Source organism: Phycomyces blakesleeanus (assembly GCF_001638985.1).
Source record: "Phycomyces blakesleeanus NRRL 1555(-) unplaced genomic scaffold PHYBLscaffold_14, whole genome shotgun sequence".
Lineage (NCBI taxonomy): Eukaryota > Fungi > Mucoromycota > Mucoromycetes > Mucorales > Phycomycetaceae > Phycomyces > Phycomyces blakesleeanus.
In genome coordinates, this window is record NW_017265147.1 from 402148 (window position 1) to 424522 (window position 22375).

At 34.7% G+C, this 22375-nt stretch overlaps 10 protein-coding genes across 10 annotated transcripts; 4 read left to right on the forward strand and 6 right to left on the reverse strand.

Moving 5' to 3' along the window:
* Positions 1–1754: 1754 nt before the first annotated feature.
* PHYBLDRAFT_68750 (hypothetical protein) lies at positions 1755–3342 on the reverse strand (the record flags this gene model as incomplete). Its single annotated transcript, XM_018442005.1, has 3 exons — positions 1755–2104; positions 2348–3137; positions 3160–3342. The coding sequence occupies 3 exons, from the start codon at positions 3340–3342 to the stop codon at positions 1755–1757; spliced, it is 1323 nt and encodes a 440-aa protein (XP_018290003.1).
* Positions 3343–5506: 2164 nt separating this feature from the next.
* Positions 5507–7500, forward strand: PHYBLDRAFT_169875 (hypothetical protein; the record flags this gene model as incomplete). The annotated part of the gene is made up of 6 exons (XM_018436188.1): positions 5507–5581; positions 5747–5785; positions 6371–6646; positions 6699–7004; positions 7076–7261; positions 7336–7500. The coding sequence occupies 6 exons, from the start codon at positions 5507–5509 to the stop codon at positions 7498–7500; spliced, it is 1047 nt and encodes a 348-aa protein (XP_018290004.1).
* Positions 7501–7670: 170 nt separating this feature from the next.
* PHYBLDRAFT_146948 (hypothetical protein) lies at positions 7671–8960 on the reverse strand (the record flags this gene model as incomplete). The annotated part of the gene is made up of 1 exon (XM_018431763.1): positions 7671–8960. The coding sequence occupies one exon, from the start codon at positions 8958–8960 to the stop codon at positions 7671–7673; it is 1290 nt and encodes a 429-aa protein (XP_018290005.1).
* A 1054-nt stretch (positions 8961–10014) lies between these two features.
* PHYBLDRAFT_169877 (hypothetical protein) lies at positions 10015–11242 on the reverse strand (the record flags this gene model as incomplete). The annotated part of the gene is made up of 6 exons (XM_018436189.1): positions 10015–10148; positions 10209–10412; positions 10609–10619; positions 10743–10810; positions 11079–11111; positions 11201–11242. The coding sequence occupies 6 exons, from the start codon at positions 11240–11242 to the stop codon at positions 10015–10017; spliced, it is 492 nt and encodes a 163-aa protein (XP_018290006.1).
* A 219-nt stretch (positions 11243–11461) lies between these two features.
* PHYBLDRAFT_169878 (C2H2-type zinc finger transcription factor) lies at positions 11462–14482 on the forward strand (the record flags this gene model as incomplete). The annotated part of the gene is made up of 2 exons (XM_018436190.1): positions 11462–13680; positions 13771–14482. The coding sequence occupies 2 exons, from the start codon at positions 11462–11464 to the stop codon at positions 14480–14482; spliced, it is 2931 nt and encodes a 976-aa protein (XP_018290007.1).
* An 81-nt stretch (positions 14483–14563) lies between these two features.
* On the reverse strand, positions 14564–14942 carry PHYBLDRAFT_146951 (hypothetical protein; the record flags this gene model as incomplete). The annotated part of the gene is made up of 2 exons (XM_018431764.1): positions 14564–14622; positions 14795–14942. 2 exons carry the CDS (start codon positions 14940–14942, stop codon positions 14564–14566), a joined length of 207 nt encoding a protein of 68 aa, XP_018290008.1.
* Positions 14943–16205: 1263 nt separating this feature from the next.
* Positions 16206–16772, reverse strand: PHYBLDRAFT_169879 (hypothetical protein; the record flags this gene model as incomplete). The annotated part of the gene is made up of 1 exon (XM_018436191.1): positions 16206–16772. The coding sequence occupies one exon, from the start codon at positions 16770–16772 to the stop codon at positions 16206–16208; it is 567 nt and encodes a 188-aa protein (XP_018290009.1).
* Positions 16773–17741: 969 nt separating this feature from the next.
* Positions 17742–18355, forward strand: PHYBLDRAFT_113964 (hypothetical protein; the record flags this gene model as incomplete). The annotated part of the gene is made up of 2 exons (XM_018428366.1): positions 17742–18157; positions 18208–18355. The coding sequence occupies 2 exons, from the start codon at positions 17742–17744 to the stop codon at positions 18353–18355; spliced, it is 564 nt and encodes a 187-aa protein (XP_018290010.1).
* A 56-nt stretch (positions 18356–18411) lies between these two features.
* PHYBLDRAFT_146954 (hypothetical protein) lies at positions 18412–20059 on the forward strand (the record flags this gene model as incomplete). The annotated part of the gene is made up of 6 exons (XM_018431765.1): positions 18412–18558; positions 18605–18760; positions 18799–19100; positions 19149–19346; positions 19443–19739; positions 19810–20059. 6 exons carry the CDS (start codon positions 18412–18414, stop codon positions 20057–20059), a joined length of 1350 nt encoding a protein of 449 aa, XP_018290011.1.
* A 1392-nt stretch (positions 20060–21451) lies between these two features.
* On the reverse strand, positions 21452–22035 carry PHYBLDRAFT_68744 (hypothetical protein; the record flags this gene model as incomplete). The annotated part of the gene is made up of 4 exons (XM_018442004.1): positions 21452–21475; positions 21543–21740; positions 21763–21900; positions 21955–22035. The coding sequence occupies 4 exons, from the start codon at positions 22033–22035 to the stop codon at positions 21452–21454; spliced, it is 441 nt and encodes a 146-aa protein (XP_018290012.1).
* Between the last annotated feature and the right edge of the window lie 340 nt (positions 22036–22375).

A 22375-nucleotide genomic window follows, 5' to 3' on the forward strand; every position in this document is an offset into this window, starting at 1 on the left:
TATGGCTCTTAATAAACAAAAACGTGTGCATACATCTACCATGACAAACAGGTATACGTTTCCATTGTCAGTAGATGTTAAGGAACCAGCTAAGTCTATAGCCCAGTGATCTCCTGGTATGTACGCATGTATGGGTCTAAGTGGATTGTATCCTTTTCTTGCTATAATGTACTTCTGGCATGATGCACATTCTTTTACACATTCTAAGGCATCTTTAATTATATTGGTCTAATGCATCCCGTTTTTATGGGTGAGTTCGACGATATGTTTGGTACCAAAGTGTCCGAATAGATGTGCATCTTGGATTATCTTTTTGCGTTCACCTTCCAGTAGTGTCATATAATCGAGATTCATGTTTTGTACTGTTACTTTGAATAATTTTTCTTTTTCAGTCTTGGTTTTGTATGCTATGTGTTTGAATTTTGAATTGTGTATGTGGTCTTTGTGCTCTTTAGATGTCTTAATTGTCTCATTACCCCCCTCCAGCATGTTTTCTATGGAGAAAAGGCGTGATAGTTGGTCGGGCAATTTGTTGAGAATGCCAGATATATGGAGTATATCAAAACTGTAATCCAGTATAGTATCTAACCATTGAATCATCATGGAGTTTGCAATTTTTTGCGTGTGTATATAGGTCAAGGCTTTGTGATCCGTATATAGGGTAAAGTGATTTCCCCAGAGAAACTTATGGAATTTTTCAGTGCAAACACTACTGCTAGTAACTCTCTTTTAGTCGTAGAGTAGTTTTGCTCTGATTTCGAAAGTGCGCGTGCCATAAATCCTATATAGCATTTCTGTTCATCTATTATTTGATACAATACTGCCCGGATTCCTAGGTTAGATGCGTCAGTGGCAACTAGAAACGGATGTGATAAATCAGGGTGCTGCAATATGGGATTGCTTTGCAATATTGCTTTTAGTTGTTCAAAGCATTTCTGCTGTTTTTCATTCTATATTTTTTCTATGTTGTTAGCAGATCTTAGTGCATCCAAAGATGCTGTTATATGTGCTACGATTGGTATGTAATCCCTGAAATAGTTAATGACTTCTAAGAAACTTTGAATGTCATGACCTGTTTTAGGTATGGGCCACTTCATAACGTTGGTGATTTTTCGTTTATCGATTTGACTACCATTTTTGTCTATGGAGAAGCCTAGCAAATACATGGATTTTTGTGCAAAATGACATTTGTTTGGATTCAGGATGAGATTAACATTAGTCAACGTTTTTATGGCCTGACAAACATGCTTGGTATGTTCTTCTAAACTGTTTGAAAAAATGACAATGTCATCAACGAATGTTTGTACGAATGGCATGTCTTTGAATATTAATGACATCACACATTGGAACTTCGATTATAAAGGTTTAAGTCCGAATGGACACCCTTGGAACATATATTGTAGGTTATTGTGTGTGAATATCATTTTGTGACGATCTTCTTCTGCGATCTTGAAGCAATGGAACACACTTTTCAAGTTGAGGGTCGTGAATATTTTTGTGCCAGTGATGGTGGCAAAGATATCCCTAATTAATGGTAATGGGAATTTATCGTCTGGTAGCAATTTGTTAATATGACGTGGGTCTAAGCATGGCCTCTTTCCAGTTCTGTTGCCATAAACGTCTTTTTTATTGGCTAATGTAAGAGGACTATTCCAGGCTGTATTTACTGGTGCTCTTACAATGGCACCTTCTTTTAACCAATTGTTAACAGCTTCATCTATTACAGGTCTTAACGCATATGGTAATGGATACTGTCATTGATAGGTTTTTGCACCTTCAGCAGTCTTGAGTTCCGCTATTGACTCTGGTACTGTGCAAAATGAAGTTTTAAGTATTGCTTCATTATCTTCTATGTAGCAAGCTATTGTGCTCATAAACTGATCATGTTGTTCTTTAGTACTGTACGGTGAATTGTTAGGTTCAAGATCATTCTCTATTTCTTGATTTTCCCTAGTACTGGTTTTAATGTTCCAGTCTACAGCTACTCCAGATAAAGTGATACCAAGTTTAGGTAATATATCTTGTCCTAATATTAAACTATCTTCTTGATTCATTTCCATAAGTTCAAAGGAATGTAAAAATTCATAGCCATTTGCATATGTCACTTTTAATAGTATATTTTTTTCAATACGTAAAGAAGAATGATTTTTCCTGGCAAACAATAGTTGTCCTTTAACTTTTATTATTGAAGTCTTTATTGTATTGATGTAGAATTATAAACTAAGACATGAAATCTGAGCCCCTGTGTCAATGAGACCTTGTATCTTATACTCATTCTGTAAGAGTATAGGTGTATATAATGAGAATGAATTCATTTTATCCTTCTGTTTATTATTATTTAACTTACCAAATGAGGCGTTCTCAAGCGTTTGGGTTATATGATTGATAGGTGAGGTGATGTTTTCTTGTGTGGTACCAATGGCATTTACGGTCCTTGTTTTGGCTTGGAGATACTCTTGGCAGGTGTGGTGGTGTTGCCAAGGCTTGTTGCAATATCTACAGGTTTTATCTGTGTGCTTGTGTTTTTGAAGCATGCGACAGTTAGAAGTAACATGCATATCGTTGAACATATGTTGCGTGCAAAAGTACTTTCCTTTGTTTGTTATGTTTAGGTTACTTTTTCTGTTGTTGCAGTTGTTGTTGCAGTTGTCATACGGGTTACTTCTTTTATTGCTGGTCGATATACCATTAGCAAGAAGGAGTACCTGCTTAATCGTTTGAGGCATTTCTGAATATCGAGCAAACCAGGCTAACTTGACGTTGGAACTAAGTTCCGGAGTCAAGCTACTCATGAAACGCATAGCAAGGTTGGCGTTTTCTTTTACGCCACCTTCTCTGCACGCTTTTTGAAATTTGATTCCATAGTCGAGGATCGATTTGTTGGGTCCCATTATCCTTGTAAAGACGAGGGATGCCATTTCCAATTGTCTGTCAAAAGAGTCAAACTTCTTGGTGATTATGTCTTTCACATCGTTCCAAGAGATGTCTTTTCCTTGTAAGTTCGATTTGTACCATGTGTCATGATCATGGTCGAAAGACATTGGCAGACAAATTTTCCATGCTGAATCGATATTGGTCTTGCCTGCTGTCAGAATTTTTTTGAAACATTGATAGGAAGTGTGATACCAAATCGTAGACTGGTTCCTTTGGATTTTGTACATTATTGCCCATGATCTGAAACTTGGGTATATTGCGGAAAGAAATGGAGATGCCATCTGGTGAGACCTTTGGATCTTGGAACATGTTGCATCGTTGGTATTGTTGGAGTCTGTTGAGTAAGGCGTTGGTAACGTCTATTTCCCTTTGAATGCTTTTGAGTACCTGACTGTCTGAGTTGTTCATGGACTCTTGGTTTAGTCACACCATTAATGTGCAAAGCTTGATCTCGGCACTGTCAATCAATTGTACTGGCTTGGTCTTAGCTTATTTCTTTATATCTTGGTTGGGTCCTTCCATGATCATGTCATCATAGATGGGAATGTGTTCACTAGGTTCTGAAGTGAGTGGTTCAATGTGTAGTGACACTAGTGAATGGATGTATGTGTGTAAGATAGGTGGATGTGTAGATTGAAAAGTATAGATAGAATATAAATTTGTAAAGAATTCACTTTAAAAAATAAGGTATTTTGGATTGATTATAATAAACTTGAGATTGAAGAGATATGAAATGATATGGAGATGATGAATAAAGTGAGACTTTTGTATGGTGGTTTATTGAGAAATTGTTGTATCTGTTGAAAGATGCTGTTTCTAGCTTGATGTTTTCTATCTCTTTTATATCTTTTTTACTTAGAAAAATTTATCTTTTGTTCTTTGATATTCGTTCCTGTTGTTACTGTCTTTTGAGAAAATATTTTCATGTTATATTGTTTGCAATGGTTTAAGGAAGTATATTGGCTCTTGGATAACAACTACTTGTTGTTGGTGTTGTTTCAGATTACTACTTTGACTTGAGTCACGGATTTCTAAGTCAGTTAGTTTATATCCCAGATTCTGCAAATACAACAATATCAAAATTATAATAAATATTACTAAGTTGACTTTTTCATATATTTTTTTATTGATCTATATAATAATATTTCGATTTTTATAAGAAAATGAATAAAAAAAATGAAAATTAATTTTTATTAATTCTGTACTTGCTCTTTACATATTTTTATACTTTTATATTATATTACTGAATTGACTTTATATAGTAAAAAAAATTAAAAAATTATTACTTAGTAAGAATTTGAACTTTCATTAGAAGAGATATATTTTATTTATTGTCAGAATGGCTTTTTGATAGTTTAAGATTAAATGTTTTTCCATGCCAAGCTTTTACATAGTTGCTATTTATATAATCTATCACTGGAAAAATGGGTTCACATACACATGTGTAGGAATGGGTATACCAATGTGTTTAGTTTAAAAATATGCATGGATTTGGGTGACCTGTAAACTATGGGCAGAGTACCTTAGACACTAGGTTTGTGACGAGCAGAACACTAGTGTGGTGTCAAAGCAAGGTGCCGCAGATATGACCAATTTGTATTCTCCATATAGTAATTACGTATGTACACTATAGGTGTTTGTGTAAAACTTATAGTTTTATTAAAATACTTTAAAGTGCGAGCTGATCCTAGATCTGATGGGGTTCCCCTTACTATAGTTACACATATCTTTGACACTAGAGTATAGGTACCTATACACTACTTTTTGTTCAAATATATCCAATCACAAAAGCCTCTTTATTGCTCTCAGTCTGTAACATACTCTTGTAAATTTGATATCCCATAATTATTGGGTTGCTTTGGTTTCATTTAAAGTTTATTGAAAAAGAATAATAGAATAATTCTAGATTGATGGTCTTGTGATAGTATTATATATTTTGGCTAATTTTTCCGCGGGCTCCTTGATACTGTTTTATTTTGAGGATTGCTGCATAGAAAAAAGCACTAAAAAATGAAAATAATGGGCTTTTTTTGCTAGGATGCAACAGCCTTTGAAAAAATATGGGCAATATATTAATTATATAGTTTTGATAGTATACTTTTCAGTAATTTTTGCCAATCAATATATACTTAATATATACTTACATTGAAAATACTAGAAACAAATGGGTTGAACAAAAAGACACTGGGAATGTTAAACATGGCGTTTATTTCAATTTTCTTTGACTATAAAAAGGATCAGAGGAAATTAATTCAGGTAAATTACGCAATAGAATAATTTATTTACATACCCAAAGCAAAACAATTTATATGTAAACATCGATAGTACTTGTCAAGAGGTGATATAGTCTCTAGTAGAATATTGTATTACATTAATATACAGCATAAATAATATTGTAGTACATATAAAAACAATAAAAGAAAAAAAAGACTTACCATGTCAATGACGGTAACATGGGATGGTAGTTCTTGATGCATGGCATGTTTGAGAGAGGGTTGTTAATCTATAATAAAAGTCATATTTTTTTAGATAAATATAAAAAGTAAATAAAAATAAAGTAAAGTAAAATAAAATGTTACCATTTTCATGGCTGTGTTTAATTGCAGAGAGTGTTTTTGGCAATATGGCCTATAAGAAAGAAAAAAAAGTTAGAATAATTTTATAAGATGATGGCATAAAGTATATTTACTAACCTTGGCTAATCTGAATTGCCTTTGTGAAGAGGATGTATCAGAAGTTAAAACGCGAGTGTCTATGACAACATAAATAATTATTATTTTTTAGTTGTATGTATATATATAGTATTTTAAAGAGATTGTCTTACCAAAGAAAAACGAAGGGATATAAAAGTGTAAGAGAGGCAGAGTAAGTGTGTGCTTGCCTATTGCAGTGAAATGAATTAATTATTTTATTGTTTGTAAGGAAGTATTTTATTTTGCCAAGAAAATATGTCTTACCAGAAAAACGCGTGAATATAATAAAAGTTGGAAAGAGAGAGAGAAAAAATGAATTCAAGAAAAAATGAAACAAACCCAAAATCAGAAAAAAAAGAATAAAAAAGACAAAAGAACAAAACGGGAAATAGGAAGGACAAGATAAAAAAAGAAAAGAAAAGAAGTGTATGTGTTTGAAACAAAAAAGAAAAAAAACCAATTGAGTCCAAAAAGATAATATAATGACGGATTGTCTTTCCAAAGTTACAAGAGGATATTTTTGATATATTTACAATTCCATTTAGTATACTTATATAAAGAAGTTTTTTGGAATATCATAACACTTCTTGCTTACATACACACTCTCTCTCTTCCACTTCTTTACTTGCTCACATACATACTTGCTTGAACGTAAGAAATAAATCATTAATTTGAAATCAAACATTGTGAATTAAAAGTTAAAAATTAAATAACTCAAAAATATACTTTATTTAATATTATAGATCATGACTGGAATATGCCAAATTGCTCCTAATTCATCTGATGAATACAAAAATCTTTTAGTCAAGATGAAAGAAATGGAGAAATCCATGGTCGATGTACGTGGTGAACTCACCACAATGCATAAAGCCATTTGTGCTGGCTTTGGACAAGGAAATGAATCCCAGACATCTGCTTCTGTTTCTCTTGATAATCCTTCTGTTGCTGCCAGTTCCATTGTCAGAATTCCTGCTGGTGTCGCTTCTGAAATCAGCTGTGAAAACAAGGACAAAGTCTTTGTAAGTATTACTATATCCAATATTCTAATCATTAACCATTTTTGTTAAATAGAAGTTGATTCGAGGGTACATGCGGAGGGACAAATTTACTTCCAATGATCCTGCCCTTGTCAGTGCCAACGAGGCAAAGCCAAGGTGGGAAATGAATGTCTTCTTTAATAGAAGCCCTAACAAGGAGATCGTTGCCAATCTTCTTGGTTACCTGCTCCCAAAGTTTGTTGGGCAGGATATAAAAACAAGCAAATTCCATACTATGGTGCACACAAACTTCCAGAGCACAACTTGTAAGGACAGAGAAGATCCTATGGTGCGAGCTGCCACTAACACTCATGGAAGACGAGCTGCAAGAGAAACTGAAGTGAGTGTTGTTTTATATTTCATCCCAAATTTAACCATAGAATTAATATTAATATATATATAAAATTACAGCACTTCAATCGCTGCGTAATGGCATATGTGTTAAACAAGGATGTCATTGATGCTTTAATGAAGAGAAACTGTTCTGGGATGATGATCAGATCAGCAATGTCTGAAGGCGAGTCAGAGGATGAGTTTCCTGGGAGACCTTGCAAGCGCATTGTAAAGGTTACCCGTCCTTTTTGGAGAAGTGATGAGGTAAATAATTTTGCAAGAAATAATTTTCTATATTTGAATAATATTTAACATATTATATATAAATATGTTTTTAGTTTAACAACCTCATCTTCAACATTGATGAGATTGTGAAAGAAAACTTGGGTAACAACATTCGCCAGTTGTTAGACAGAAACCTTGCCAGCCTGTCTGAGAAACCAGTTCCCGATGACGTTGCGTTATGTTTCCCTCCATGGACCCTTAGAGATGGACCACAATAAAAAAATAAAAATCATTGTTTATCTCATCTTATTTATTCTCATCTTCACAAACTCAATGCTGACGATTTATATAGAGATAGTAATTATTTTTCTCTGCCCTTTTTTGTTATTGTCATTTACTTTACTTTTTCTTTTTTAAAAAAGAAGGGATATTTATTATTGTTTTTTTTTTAAGTATAAAGCTTTTTTGGTAAGGCAATTACCAGTTTTTTTTGGACAAGTCCTGTTGTATGATTAGCAATTGCTACTTCTAAAGAGATTCTATGTACAGGCAAAATTGAATGATAGTTTGATGGCAAAGGTGTTGAACCACAAATATCAACTCCATCTTTCTCTTGTGATTCATCTCCAAGTAATGGAAGCCAGTTGACAAACGCAAATATATGTTGATCATGATGAGTGGAATCGGCTTCATAGTAGGGCGACATTGAAGGAGGAGTAAATGAATGAATGAAGATATACTTGATTTGACAAGTGAAGGTTGTTTCTGTACTTCCATCACTGCCAAGAAACAATGATTGGACATATGATCCGCGGCCAGTGGTGCCATTATTGCCATAGTACACTTGGCCAAGAATATTGATTGATTTCAACTTTATAATCTGATTGTTGACAAAGAATGGAGAGGCAGCAGCATTTTGATAATGGATGAGATCAGGAGTGAGGTATGCAAGTTTATAGTATTCCAACAAATGGGGATAATTAATATCACTCATTGAAGAAGGTTTACTAACTGAAAGTGGAAAGAATGTAGGTGGGAGAGGTTTGTTGCCTAAGATAGGAATTCTGGTAGTTTCAGAAGAATCCACAAATGCTTGCAAAATGAATGGTGGCTGAACAATTGTGGAGGAGGCAGATGGCAAGGTAAAGACAGAAAGAAAGGGAGCTTGAGTGGGACATGTGAGAGCAGAATTAACAAAATCACTTTTGTATATATCTTCAACAAAGCATCTCATAAATGTGGCTTCAAAACCGTTCTTGCTGTTTGTGCTGATATTCTTGAGTAGGCCATTGTATCTCTCAAATGCAAAGAGCCAATAACTATACACTGGTCCAAAATCGAGAATAGTTTCTTGAATATGGAGGTGTAAGTGCATATTATAGGTAAGGATTGTGACAGTGTAAATTTCATTGCATTTTTCACAAAATTTTTCGAGATGTCTATGGGCGGTATTAATATCATCAAATGTAATGCTGGGCTTTACAAGGTGACAGCATGCATGGACAAAATCAATCCAGTTATTGAAATGCAAGGATGAGAGCACCAACTTCAACACCACAGGAGAATATATCAATACCCATGACTTCCACTCATCTGCTTTCATAAATGCAAATTTTTTGCCAATTTTGCTTTTCAATGCAGTATATCCCCTTAATACAATCATCTTATCAGCTATCTTTTGCATGGCTGTCAAATCTCTGTCTCCAAGAACACCACGTTCAATCCACTGATTCATCATTTTTTTGCTGTCCCCAAGAACAGGTTGTGCATGGGATCAATGATTGTTCCATGTACTAGATCAAAGTATCCAAGGCGGTGCAACTGCGACCATCAAACACCATTTTCGATTTCCAGATGCTGCCTTTCTGAGATAGTAACTGCGTTCTTCCACTCCTCAGCATGCAGCCTATTCTCCTCACAGTTACGACGACACCACTCAGACTCTTTAAATCCATGGAAATCAATCTTGTTTGTGCTGTCAAGGCGAGTGAAATGACGGTTGCACTTAAAGCATGTGCAAGTGCTATTATGCGCAGTAAATCCGCTGGTCTTTCTGGCAGCTGGGATGTTGCAGGCAACCATCATCAATGCAGCACAAATCACTTCGCCAGCAGAAGACTCGAATGTTGGGATTCTTACCCCACGATACAGTTGTATCAACTCATCTATCATTGGCTCAAGATAGTTATTTATCTCATTGGTTTTAGGCTTCTTGGGACCAGGCATAAGTCCTACAAGGATTACGTTCTCAGCTTTAAACTGGTCACTGCAAGGCAAGTTGTTAATGGCCAAGTAGATTGCACCACAGGAGTATGTAACTTTATTGAACAGCTGGAACCAGTCGATATTGAGTGTCAGCATCAGCAAATGAGGCTGCTCAACAAATGAAGCACGATTACTATCCTTGAGTTCTTTCCAAACCGCACCGTCATACACATCACACATTGTGTCTACTAATTTTGGCTCTGTATTCCATTGACGTATCTTTTCTTTGAAGCCTGGACGAGTAAAAAAAAATTTGAGCGCATTTTTGATGGACTGGTAATGGAAACTACACTTGGGAATCAAAGCACCAGACGAAGATTTCTTTGTCAATTCACAGTTACAAGCTGCATGAGCACCTGTCTTTACAAAGATGCAGCAAGGAGGGACAGATTAATTTTCTTCATAAATTGCATGGCAATCCTCACAGGCCACAAATTGTCTTACGCCCTTGGAGAGCTCACAGAATCCCGTCATATGTTGAAGACCAGGCAGACTTGTGGGAAGCTGGAAGTCCTGCTTGTAAATCTTCAAGAGCTCATTGCTAACTCAATCAAGAAAACTGCGCCCTTGTTGACTACGTAGTGGGATGCAAATAGCACAGTGAATGTTGCGATGAATCTGTGTACAGGATTCTCAGGCATACTGCTGTTTGAAAACATGTCTATTTAAAAATATAAAAAAATATTATTTTTTTTTGACTTTTTTTTAGATTTTTTTTGACTTTCATACAAACATTCAGTGTCGACTTCTTCAGCATCAATATCAACAGTATCTTTAGCATTCTCATTGCTCTCATACTCAAAGTCAATGTCATTAAAACTGATATCAACCTCATAGTCCACTGACATAGGGGAGATATCCAAAATGGGTAAGTCAGACTGACGTGCAAGAACTTCTACGGATCCAGATTCTTGGACTACAATAGCTACAAATATGGAATATAATAAGAAAGTTGGTTTTTTTGATACCCAAATAAAAATTTCTTATACTCTGCATCAACGTTCATTACATGTCTCTGTGCACCTGTGTTTAATATAAAAGCTATCACCATAGGAGATTTTTCTAGTGTTACAAATGACTGTTTTGTATGACGGTGGCTCGATTTCCTTTTTTGGACTTACTATTTTTGAAGCTTCACGATTTTAAAAATAGACCAAATTTGAAAAATAGAATGCTGACAAAAAAAAATCTTCGGTTTGAAAAAAATATTTTTATTTTTATTTTGTGGGTTGAAAATATGGGGGTCATAAAATACTAGGCTACCAGTATCAGCCTAGTACTGGCTGTTATTGCAGGGTAGACAGGAGCTGCTGGTACTGGTAGCTATTATTATAAATAAAAAGCTAGCTAGCTACTTCAATACAATTTACAAAATAAAAAAGCTATGGATAGGACCTTTCTATTTCATTGAGCTTGAAGTGTTTCAAACCTATATAGACGACAAGAATGATTAGTGGCTGCAATCTTTAAGAGTTGTTTCCAATAAGTTATCTTTGATAATAATGATAATGAATAAATCTAGAGTAAGACATAAATTTGTTTTTGTTAATACTCATATTGTATAGACTACTCTTAATGTCAACACATGTACCTTTATAAGCTTAAAAAATTGTTGGATCTTATACTATTTTGAGATTAAATGTGATTAGTAAATGCCAATTAAAATAAATGATCTTTTATATTGTTTTTTAGAAGCCGTCATATATATCATACCATAGATTTTCGCGAGAAGAACATGTTATTGTATACTAGCATTAAAAGTTTGATTAGTAACTTGATTGTGTTAAAAAAATACAGAGTAAAGAATGTTTTGGTTTTTTTTATTTTTTCTTGGTTTTTTAAAATCTCAGCAAAATAATGCAATTTAATTGGTTTGTTCACAAAATAGACACGTTGTAACTTGAACAAAATTAAGAGGTACACGTTAATTCTATCTATCTTTTTGTCTTTACCTCCTTTACATTACAAACAATAATGAACAGAGTAACAAAAAAACTTGCCCCAGGAAGAGTATCAGTACCTACTCCAAGAATTCCAGGCCAACTCAACTTCAGTCTTGTTGACATTGGCAAGTCTTGCTCACTTTGTGAGAAGACCTTTAAAGATCACTGGAATCTTAAAAGACATTTGCAAAGATGCCATGACATAATGGAAACAGTTGCAGATGATATGAGCATAGTCCAGGAGACCGAATATCAAGATATACAGATGAGCGACAGCCCAAAAAATCCGCTTACACCAAGTGAAAGTGTGGAAGAGGAATCAGACGTTGATAATGAATACTACAACAGTATCTTAAATTATGACGAGTGTGAAGAAAGTGATGATGGAAGTAGAGTTGGCAATAGTGATTTTGATGTTGAGGAAAACACAGAGCCAAACGCAGGCATTCCTCTGTTTAATCACATCTTGAACAACATGTCTGCTTTTGCTGATAACAACGAATCTTCAATAGATGAAGAGGATGAATTCCAGAGTGAAGTGTTTAACTCTACCGCCTGGAACAGATTTACACCAAATACTCATCCATTTAAAGATATCCAGACAATGATTTTGCTCGCACTTGTCAATGGTGATAACGACATGATTTCTTGTAGAATGTTAAAGAAGATATTATTTACCATCAATCTTCTTCTAAAGATCCACGAAGAAGCTATTAGAAAAGATATTTCTTTCAAGTTGCCCCGGTTAGATGCACTCTGGAATTATCAGACACGAAAAGGATCGAACATCCCAATTTTCAAATCGAAAAGTTTAGATGTTACTCTTTCTGACAGCACAAAAGTCACCGCATTCCTTAACTTGCCTTCTGAGCACATCAAACTCCTTGCTGCCGATCCTATAAAGTCAAAATCAATCTTTTCTTTACCTGATCGCATGCCAAACCAATCTGTCTGTCTTCAACAAGGAGAAAAATGGAGAACAAATACATACTTCCAACAGCCCATGTTTACTCACAACAATGTTGATTTCTGGTCTGGTGACATTGTTCTGTTAAAAGATTGCTTGCCTAACATTCGCTTTCTGGTGGAATCTTTCCATACAATGGATACATCTAATGTCTTCTCTCATGGATATATTTTTCGAACTCCAAAAGATGGTTGTAGCATTGGCATCGAAATCAATCATACCGACATAAATATTGAATCATTTCTCTCTGTCGACACAACCCCATTAAACACCTCCTTATGTTGCAGCATCTCTCCTGACACAATTATCTTGCTCATTCCAACTCATCGTAAATTACTTGAAGAAGAACATTTTCTGAAGAGGCTTATATGTGACAGAACTGACCAAGAAAACAACCAAAGAAAATATTACAAGGTAAAGATTGCACCTGTAATTCTTTTCTCAGATGATACTTCTGGAAACACCTCTAAGCAATTTCATCCATACGAGAGCTGGTTGATGAAATGTGCGGCCCTCTCTTTTGAAGAAAGGTGCTCCATAGAGAATATCTTATTTATATCAGCAATTCCAAAGAAAAAAGGTGCAAACGCTGCCTTGTTGTTACCTGAAATTGTTGATGATTTGAAGAAGCTAGAAAACGGCGTGGTAATGTTCTCTGCAGAAGATAATGCATATGTTCTTGTGGTATCTCTTTTACTTTTGATTGAGGCAGATACACCTTGTCACTCAGAGCTTTGCGGTTTAGGTGCGCCCAACTCAACTTACCCTTGTAGAAAGTGCTACATTAAATTGCAAAGTCGAATCCCCAAGTTGAACGAAGTTGAATACTATACTAACAGGCATCCAACAAGAGCCAAGGATCATTATATCCAGGCCACTTCTACGCCAGACAGAGATACAGTGATCCCTGATATTTCTTACTTTGACAACAAAAACACAGCAGAAGAGTTAAGTTTTAAAAACAAGTCAACAGACAAACTGCTAGAACTTAAAGCATATGACCAGTCAAAAGACACTCCTGCTGAAATATTGCACTACATTCTCCTTGGCATTGCAAAGTATCTTATCACCAATCTGGTTAAAGTTGTCTTGAACAAAAACAAAAAAGAACTAGAAGAACTGTTTGATTATGTTAAAGACTACAAAAATTCCAGAGGCATATCAAGAGTGTTTACAAGGTCTCTCACCCATGCCGGTTCGTTTCTTGGTAGAGATTTCAAGGTACTAATCCAAATACTTCCGGTAATCCTGGCCATAAAGTTTGCAGATACAGAAGTATTACAGTAAATCACTCCCCTCTTTGTTCGTCTTGGCTGTCTATGCTCTCTAGTATTTGTTTGATCTATTGACAATCAATACGAGACATATATCAGTGAAGTAGACTCTGCCGTTAGAAGTCTAATTGAAGCCCTACACAAATACGACACTAACTGTAAACATAAAAAACATGCATTCTATACGTCCAAGCCAAAAGTCCATCTGTTGACCCATCTACCTGAAGATTTACAAAGATTTGGGCCTGCTCTTAACTACGAGACCGAAAAGGGAGAGCAGTTCAACAAGCACATTTGTGAACACTTGTTTCATACAAACCGTATGAACACATCGAAAGATATATGTCTCAAATTTGGTAAACAATATATGACAAGACATATTATTGATGGTAGTTCATGGATAGGCAAGAATGGTTTAAGGGAAACCCATGAAAAAGCTATTGCAGAATGTATGCAACAAAACTCTGATGGGAAATTCCATGAAACTTTGCTCAGTGGGTCCAGAGAATTTGCAGACAACAACAGTACAGGTTTGACCCCTGGAAGGATATTAAAAGACAATACATTTGCTCTATTTAGACAAAGCAATAGACATATCATCATTGGAATGGTGCTTTTTTCTAAAGTATACCATTTGTATATCAAATATCCATCCGCACATGCTGTTCACAACAATTATCATCTAGCACTCAAATATGCTGATGATATATACACGCCACTAGATGAATTGAAGGTTGTTTGTCTATTAGACATGCATCTGAAAGTTGGCTGTAAATATGTTGTTAACCTCAACAAATTTGGTTCATACTAGTCCTTCCTTTATTCCTTTTATTAATTTTTTATATCTTTTTTTTTATCTCAATAAAACATTCCAATTTCTTTAAGTCATTTTTTAGTTCTCTTCTGTTACACTAGAAATACATTTGTAGATGTCTGTACTGCAAGCATTCCCTTATAAAGAACACAAGTTTTGATTTATAAGTATAAAAGGAAATTACATGAGCAATATATTTAGTAAGTCAATAAGATAACAGATGCATTTTCAATTTCCTAATTTGATATCAAATTTCATCCGTGGTGATTAATATATAAAAATGCAAATTTTATATTATAAATGGCATACCAAGTTCACTTCTGATAGCATCTTTTAAAGCTGCTTTCTTGCTATGACGCTGGGCAATTATCTTTGACACTAAGGTGTATCCATTATAATTTTTAATGCACTCGGTACAATAGCACTCTTCAAAGTTTTGTTTGATAGTAGAAGACATGACGTTTGTGTTTTTTTAATAATGAAATAAAAGGGAAACAGGTATTACATTTATCTATTCACAAAGACTTTATAGTAATAGATAAAATAACTTTTGTTGCTTGTTATATCCGAGCCAATAGAATGTAGTAAAAGCAGGTTTTTTTATTTGAACACAAAAAGTGGTGCTGAGATGAAATATACCCTACATATATACTATCACTGAATTATTTCGGCACTAGTGTATTCAGGGGTGTTTTTTCAGTGTATCTTCCCACACTAAAAATAATAAGACTTCTCAAACTAAGCGTATTCAGACTAACCAAAAAAGAAAATTTTTCCAGAAAAAGTTATTCTTTATCATTTTTTCCACGAATTCAATTGTATTGTTTACTTAGATTATTTATGCAAGATTATGTATAGTTATGCAAGTTATATAACAAATACAGCCAAAAGTTATCAAATTTTTTCAGCAATGCATTTATATTGTTTACATATATCATTTATGTGAGATTATGCATGATTATGCATGTTATATAACAAGTATAGCTAAAAGTTATCAAATTTTTTTAGCAATGCATTTGTATTGTTCACGTAAATCATTTATGCAAGATTATGCATAATTATATATTATATAACAAGTATAGCCAAAACTTATCAATTTTTTTCAGTAATGCATTCACTGTAGAAAATGGCACAATTTGTAATTCCGTAGTGCACATTTCGAGCGATTATGTGCAAAACTGCCCATTCTCAATGGACCAATAAAAATCAAGCATAACTCTGTTGGTGCTACATCTCTTGGCAAATTGGATCCGTGAAATATGAGGACTTTGAACTTTATTTAGTGTTATACAACTCTTTCCAGCCAGTAAAATACTTATATTAAGATGAGCTAGACCTTGTTTGAGTAAATTTATCTATTCACTTATTGGTCAAAAATATGTAATACGTCATGGGCGAATTTATTTTTATTTTTATTTTTTATTTTTGGTCCTTGAAATATTTTTTTAAAAAAAAAAATACAAAAAAAAAACTACAAAAAACAACCACAAAAAAAAACATACAAAATAATAGAAGAAGTACACAGGGCAATAAACAAATTATATTGTATTTCATAAAGTTATTTTTTAAAATGATATTTTTATTAGGTTTCTATAGACTGAAAATATAAAAGTTAGTATTACCTACTCTAATAAATAAAATAAAACAAAACAAAACAGTTGTTTTTTATTAGTTGTGATTAAACATATAAATGACTTTATATTTATAAGTACCTTACTTGTTAATAAGATCTTCCATGATATTTGGCAGTTCTCCACTTGTGAGAGAGTATGAGCAATGCTTCCCAAGAATTTTTGAATCTGTGAAGAGCAATGTTTTTCAGGGCTGCATTCTCTTTGAGGCTGCTGCTCATTATTGTCTTTTGGTCATCTGCCAGACTACCCCATGACAGTATAGCAATATTCCTGCCACTATATTTGGAAAATGAGTAGTGGACTAGCTCTCGAGTGAGCTTGCCCACTGCCTTGTACACCAATTTGGCTTTGACAAGGTTGCCTCCAGTAAAGTGTGCGGCCAACACCCCCTTGAAGCATTTCATTGACTGATTCCAACCTTCTGGCTTCCCATGGGGTGAAGGACGTTTGATGTCATGGTCCCCAGTTACAGGCAATAACAGCATTGCAGTCTGAGCATTGTCTCTAGTTGACAGAGCTAGTTCTGCCTCGTAATTGTTGGTCAAGGATTCAAGCCTATCTTCCAATAAAGCAACTTTAGTTCTTAGTGAAGCATTAGAATCTTCTAAGTAGACCAGACGTTCAAGTATTTGTGTAATTTTGTATGTTGACATAATAAAAAATATAGTTGGAGAATAAAATGAAAGGGGCGAAGTGAGTCGAAGAAAAATGAGTAAAAATTAATTTAAAAACAAACAATCAAAATCCTTTTGAAAAAAAGTTTTAAGACAATTAGTGCACTTGTAATTTTCACTATCAACGTGCCAATATAATACAAAAATATTCTCATCTCGTGAACATTTTTTGCTACCTTACATCCCTACTTCTTTTAACATACAAACATAAGCCAAAATGAATATCAAAGATTTACTCAACAATGACTCTGAGACCAGAACAAGTGGTCATATGCTTGATGATTCGTTTTTTGTTAAATGCTCAAATCAGATTGAAGACCGTATTATTACCCAAGCCTGTAAAAAATTCAACAACAGGAACAAGGTTGCTACCACTGCCCCTATAGACTTTGACAAGTTCTTGGCTGCAGGCAATAGCAACCACAATGAAGCAGAGAGTATAGACACCAATGATGTTCAAGTCGAGTCTGTTGAGAAAATCAATGAAAACATCGACTATATGTCTGATAAGAAAGAAACAACTAAAAAAACATTAGTATTAAATATAATTGTATCTAACTTTAAAACCCTAAATATATCAGATAATGACTATGGATATTCGTGTGTCTGTAACTCTGACAGAGTTTACAATGCTCCAGTAGACCATGTCACTGATTATAAACATTTTGTTCCCACACACGTGTCCAACAGTCGTGCACAAGCTGTCAGTCTAGAATTCTTTTCCATGTTTTTTGAGAACAACATCTCTGGGGAAGTCTATAACAAATGCATAAAAATTATCAACAAGTACATGGCAGAACTTGGATCCAGTAAGTTTATAATTAGTATACTCTTCTTATATCACATGCACTTACCACCATTTTAGCTAAAGTGGATTCACTTCTGTCATACTACAGGGTAGACATCTTGTTGAAGGAGGAGTACCCAGTGAAGTCCATTGCAAACAATATGTGCATAAATGGATGCTGCTGGTTCTCAACAGTAGAAGAAGAAGACTTCATTGACAAGAATGAGACATGCCCTCATTGCAGTGAAGACAGGTACAAAGTGGAGAGAGTGAGTGTAAATCCTGCACAGACCTTTCAGATTGTGCCTCTCTCAGAGCAACTGCAGTTCAAACTCGCCCACCCTGAGGAACAGGCCAAGATGGCCTATGGTACAAGGTGTTTGGCTGGCAGACGTGAAAATGTATGTGAAGACATCTTCAATGGAGACGCAGTCAGACGGTTACTTGATTGTAGAGTGGTTGCTCAGGATGACATTCTGGTGTCCATGTTTGTTGACCAGTTCAACCCATTTAAAAATGCCAAAATGTCATCCTTTGTTATTCATGTTATTAACCTGAATATCGATCCTAAAGAAAGGTATTTAAAAAAAATTAGTTTAGATAAAGTTACTAATACGAACTATTTAGATACAAGGCAGGTAACATGATGCAGTTGGCTATCATACCAGGACCTAACCATCCAAAAGATATTGCTTTGTTTTTGGAGCTGGTTCTCAATGACCTGAGAAACTTGGGGGCAAATGGCCTGCAGTTTAGACTGATTCTGGACTGGTGATTGCCAAGGTTCATCTAGTCATGGCGACTGGAGATATTCCAGCCATCTCTGACTAGATGAATCTGGCACATCACAATGCCCATCACGGATGCAGAGCTTGCATCTCGTATGGTGCAAGAGATTCAAGCACGACTTGTATTGTGAAAAGAGATGGACCGTCACTGTTAAGAACAGAAGAGAGTTTGCACCAGTCTGTTGGAGGTGTAAGTTGTAAACTGTTAAACAAAATAGATATTGATACCATTTTAGATGTATGGCGTCAAAGGGCCCAACATCTTCAAGGACTTGCCCACAATAACCAGTACTGCTTTCTTCAGACTGGATGAGATGCACCTTCTAGGTCACGGTACAGGCCAGCAGTTGTACGTTGCACTTGGAGGAAAATTCTGCCCACGATCAATGACGGTAGAAGAAATGCACATGGCATTCACTTGCGAGACCAGTTGAAACACCATGGATACCCGTTTGCCCTGGATGTCAGTCTGGAAGATATCAACAAAGCAATTTGTGCATCCAGAGCCAATATACCAGCCAATTTCACAGGAATGTGGAGATCCTTGAAGGAATTCAATGGCAAGAGGAAGGCTGTTGATTGGATAGACTTCCTTTTGTTTGTTGTTCCAATGATTGTCATCAATCATTTCGTTTTTGATCATACAAAAGCAGCAGTGATGAACCTTGTTACTGCATACAGAATTGCCCAGCAGTGGAGAACCACTGCTGCCAATATCCAAGAAGCAGAGGAGTAAGTCAATTGGATATATACTGATCAGTGTTTTAATCATCTTTATAGGGCCATTGGTCACTGGCATGCCTTCCTCTGTTGTGAGATTGAAGAAAAGAGGCTGAAGCCTACAGTTTTCGTGATGAACCAGCATATGCTGGTTCATCTTGGCTATATGATGTGGGAGATAGGCTCTCTGTGGGCATACAGTTGTAGGCCAACCAAAAGGACAATTGGTGTCTACAGCATGGCAATCAAGTTGAGAAAGTAACCAGGAAAGAACATAGAGAATCTCTTGCTCAAAAAGGCAGCAATCAATCACTGTCTTGGTTGCCAACCTGTCATTTGTGCCACAAATGACAGAAGGACCAGCAACTTTGAGGTTGCAAGTAACAATGTTGCTGGTCCTCAACTTTGGTCCAGGCCAACTCAAAGCTCTCTGGCTGAGTTGGTTGCTGCCATTGGCATAGAGTGCCAGAACTTGGTCCGCAGTTTGGTGCCTTTCTGGGCAAGAGAAGGCATTGTTTCCTTTGAGGAAAACGATGAAGTGGTTTGCGCCAACAAGATGTGGAAAGACTTGGTGATCTATAGAGTCCGGTCCTCTGTTGACAGCAGGAATGGTCAAGCAAACAATCTTGCTGTGCTTGACAATGCCAGGGAGTAAGTAGCACTAGTTGTATTCTATATTGTTAAATTTTATTAATCATAACTCATTTATATTTTTTGAAAGGTATGGATTTATTCTTAAATTCTTCTCCCAAACTGTCAACAGAGTGACCAGACTCTTTGTGGCCATTGACTGTCTTTCCGATGTCCAACGCGTGAACCAGGATCTTTTCCCTGTCTGGGATAGCCTGGCACCTGGTGTGGTGAAGGTGGTAGACGTGAAGTCTATCAAGGGGATTGCTGGCCTCATACACGACCCAAACAACAAAGCCATTTGGCGCATTATCTGGCTTTTGCCAAAATACAACCAATAGGTTTTTTTTTCTTTGTTTTTTTTTCCCTATTCTTTTAATACATATATAAACATTTAATTTCTTTAAAAAAAATCACCCAAAACAATAGCAGAATCTGTTGTTATTACCATTTGATTTAAAAATTTTCAATGCCAGAAAAACCAAATTTATGATATATCTAATTGATTGGCTGTGTTCTTGACTTTGATCAAACTTGCAAACAAAAAACAACAGTCCTCTTTCTTTTCTCATTTAAAACGGCTGTCTGAGTCAAACAACCAAAAAAAATTATAATTATCTGCACAGAGCTTCTAAAAAGGGTTTAAATTGCTCTAAATTTAGAAAGACTAACAGGAGTTTTAAATATGTGCAAAGATTTTGCAGATGTGCAGTTTTTTTTGGAAATCATTGCAAATTATTTTCTATAGTGATTTGTATCGTTTATGTTACGCAAATATGCATAATGACATATGTTACACAAACTTTATTTTTTATATTTTCTATATATGTTTATATATAATTATCTAAGATTATACAATATTATATAAGCTGGTAACAGCCAATTGACACTATATATAAATCAATTATTGCCAATATCACATATATATATAAGTTAATTATAATTGATTAGCTTGTATATATAATATAATTATAGTCAATTTCATATATATAAAAGCTGATATCAGTCAATCTGGTATATATATAAGCTATTGACAGCTTATCTCATATATGTATAAGCTGATGACAGGTGATCTACTCTATATATAAACATATGATATCTAATCTGATATATATATAAGTAGTTCACAGCCAATCTAGTATATATATAAATAAATGATATCTGATCTGATATATATACAAGCTGATAACAGCTAATCTGATATATATATAAGCCAATAATAGCAGATATATTATTACTATGGGAAAAAAAGTAGTCTTTTTGGTGGTCTTTTAGGTGGACTTTTAGGTGGTCTTTTGGGTGGCAGTTTTGGTAAAACCAGCAAAAAGACCACCCCTATTTTTGGAAATATAATTAGATTTCCATTAACTGATGGATGTTAGGTTTTATTCATATTGCAATATTTAAATTTATGTATTATTCTTCTTGCTCTATTGGTAGAAAGAAAATAAAAAAGAGCTTTCTTATTGGTATAGATGGAAAAAAAGAATCTTTGTATTGTCACTCATAAAATACTTTCGTTATACTGCTACTTTTAATTAGATAATATAAACTTTATTTCAGTATGCCCATTGATAGTATTAGTCATTTAAACAAAAGTATTCTCTCGATTGGTTCTTATATATATATTCTGATTCATTCACAGTTTTAATTGGGCAAAAAAGTTTTATTTTATAGAAGATTATTATTTAAAAATGTTTTTATTGGTTGTTATAATAGAAATAACATTTTATTCATGAATTGTACTGGCTAAAATTCTTTCAAATTATAATATATTTTCACATTGATTACACAATTTATTGTACCTACCAGATAAGAACTTACCAGAGTATTCTCGTTTCTTACACCCTCTTCAGAGCTGGTTAACCCTTGCAATTGATGCCCAGTTTCTGTGACATCTGATAAAATCGATTCCGTTGTCTCTGAGTCTAATGAAATGATTGATACACAGCCTGTTTTTATCCTCTTGAGGGAGCAATGACTAGGCAGAGTTTGTTCCAAGATCCTGAACAGATGGAAGAGCTGCCAGTTGATCACATATGACCTTGATACATGTGTTAACAATTCTCTTAGTTTCCTTGGTCAATTCTATTCTAAGATCGTCTGTTATCATCTTGTATATATGCTTTAAAGTTATATCGTTGATTTTTGATATGGGTCTTGGAATGATGCGAGTAAGAGTCTATTATGCTTGACATTAATTGAAAGGACTTTAGTTGTTATAGTATTTGCTTACACTGGTAGAGGTTACAATAGTTCTATCTAGAAATTCCCGATCTTTAAATTCATTGTAAAAACTTGTCATTTGAAGTTGCATCACATCTTGTTTTTTTTTCTAATGCTTCTTGACCACTCTTTAGGGAAATAAGTGCAGCTTGTATTCCTTGAAGCGACTGAATCACTGTATTGTTTGTATTGTTCATAATTGTAAAAAAAATCAGTTACGTGTTTGTTATAGAAAAAGAAAGAAAGATAAAATCTTTTACCAGAAACTATTATTAGTTTTAAATCTTTAGCTTCAATTTTTTAGCTTTAAATTATCAGTTTCAAATTATTTGTAAAAATCTATTGGTTACTCCTGAAGAAACATTGATCTAGTAACTTCACTGATGACATACAGATACTTCTTTAAGATCCTGAGCATATATTCAGAAAGC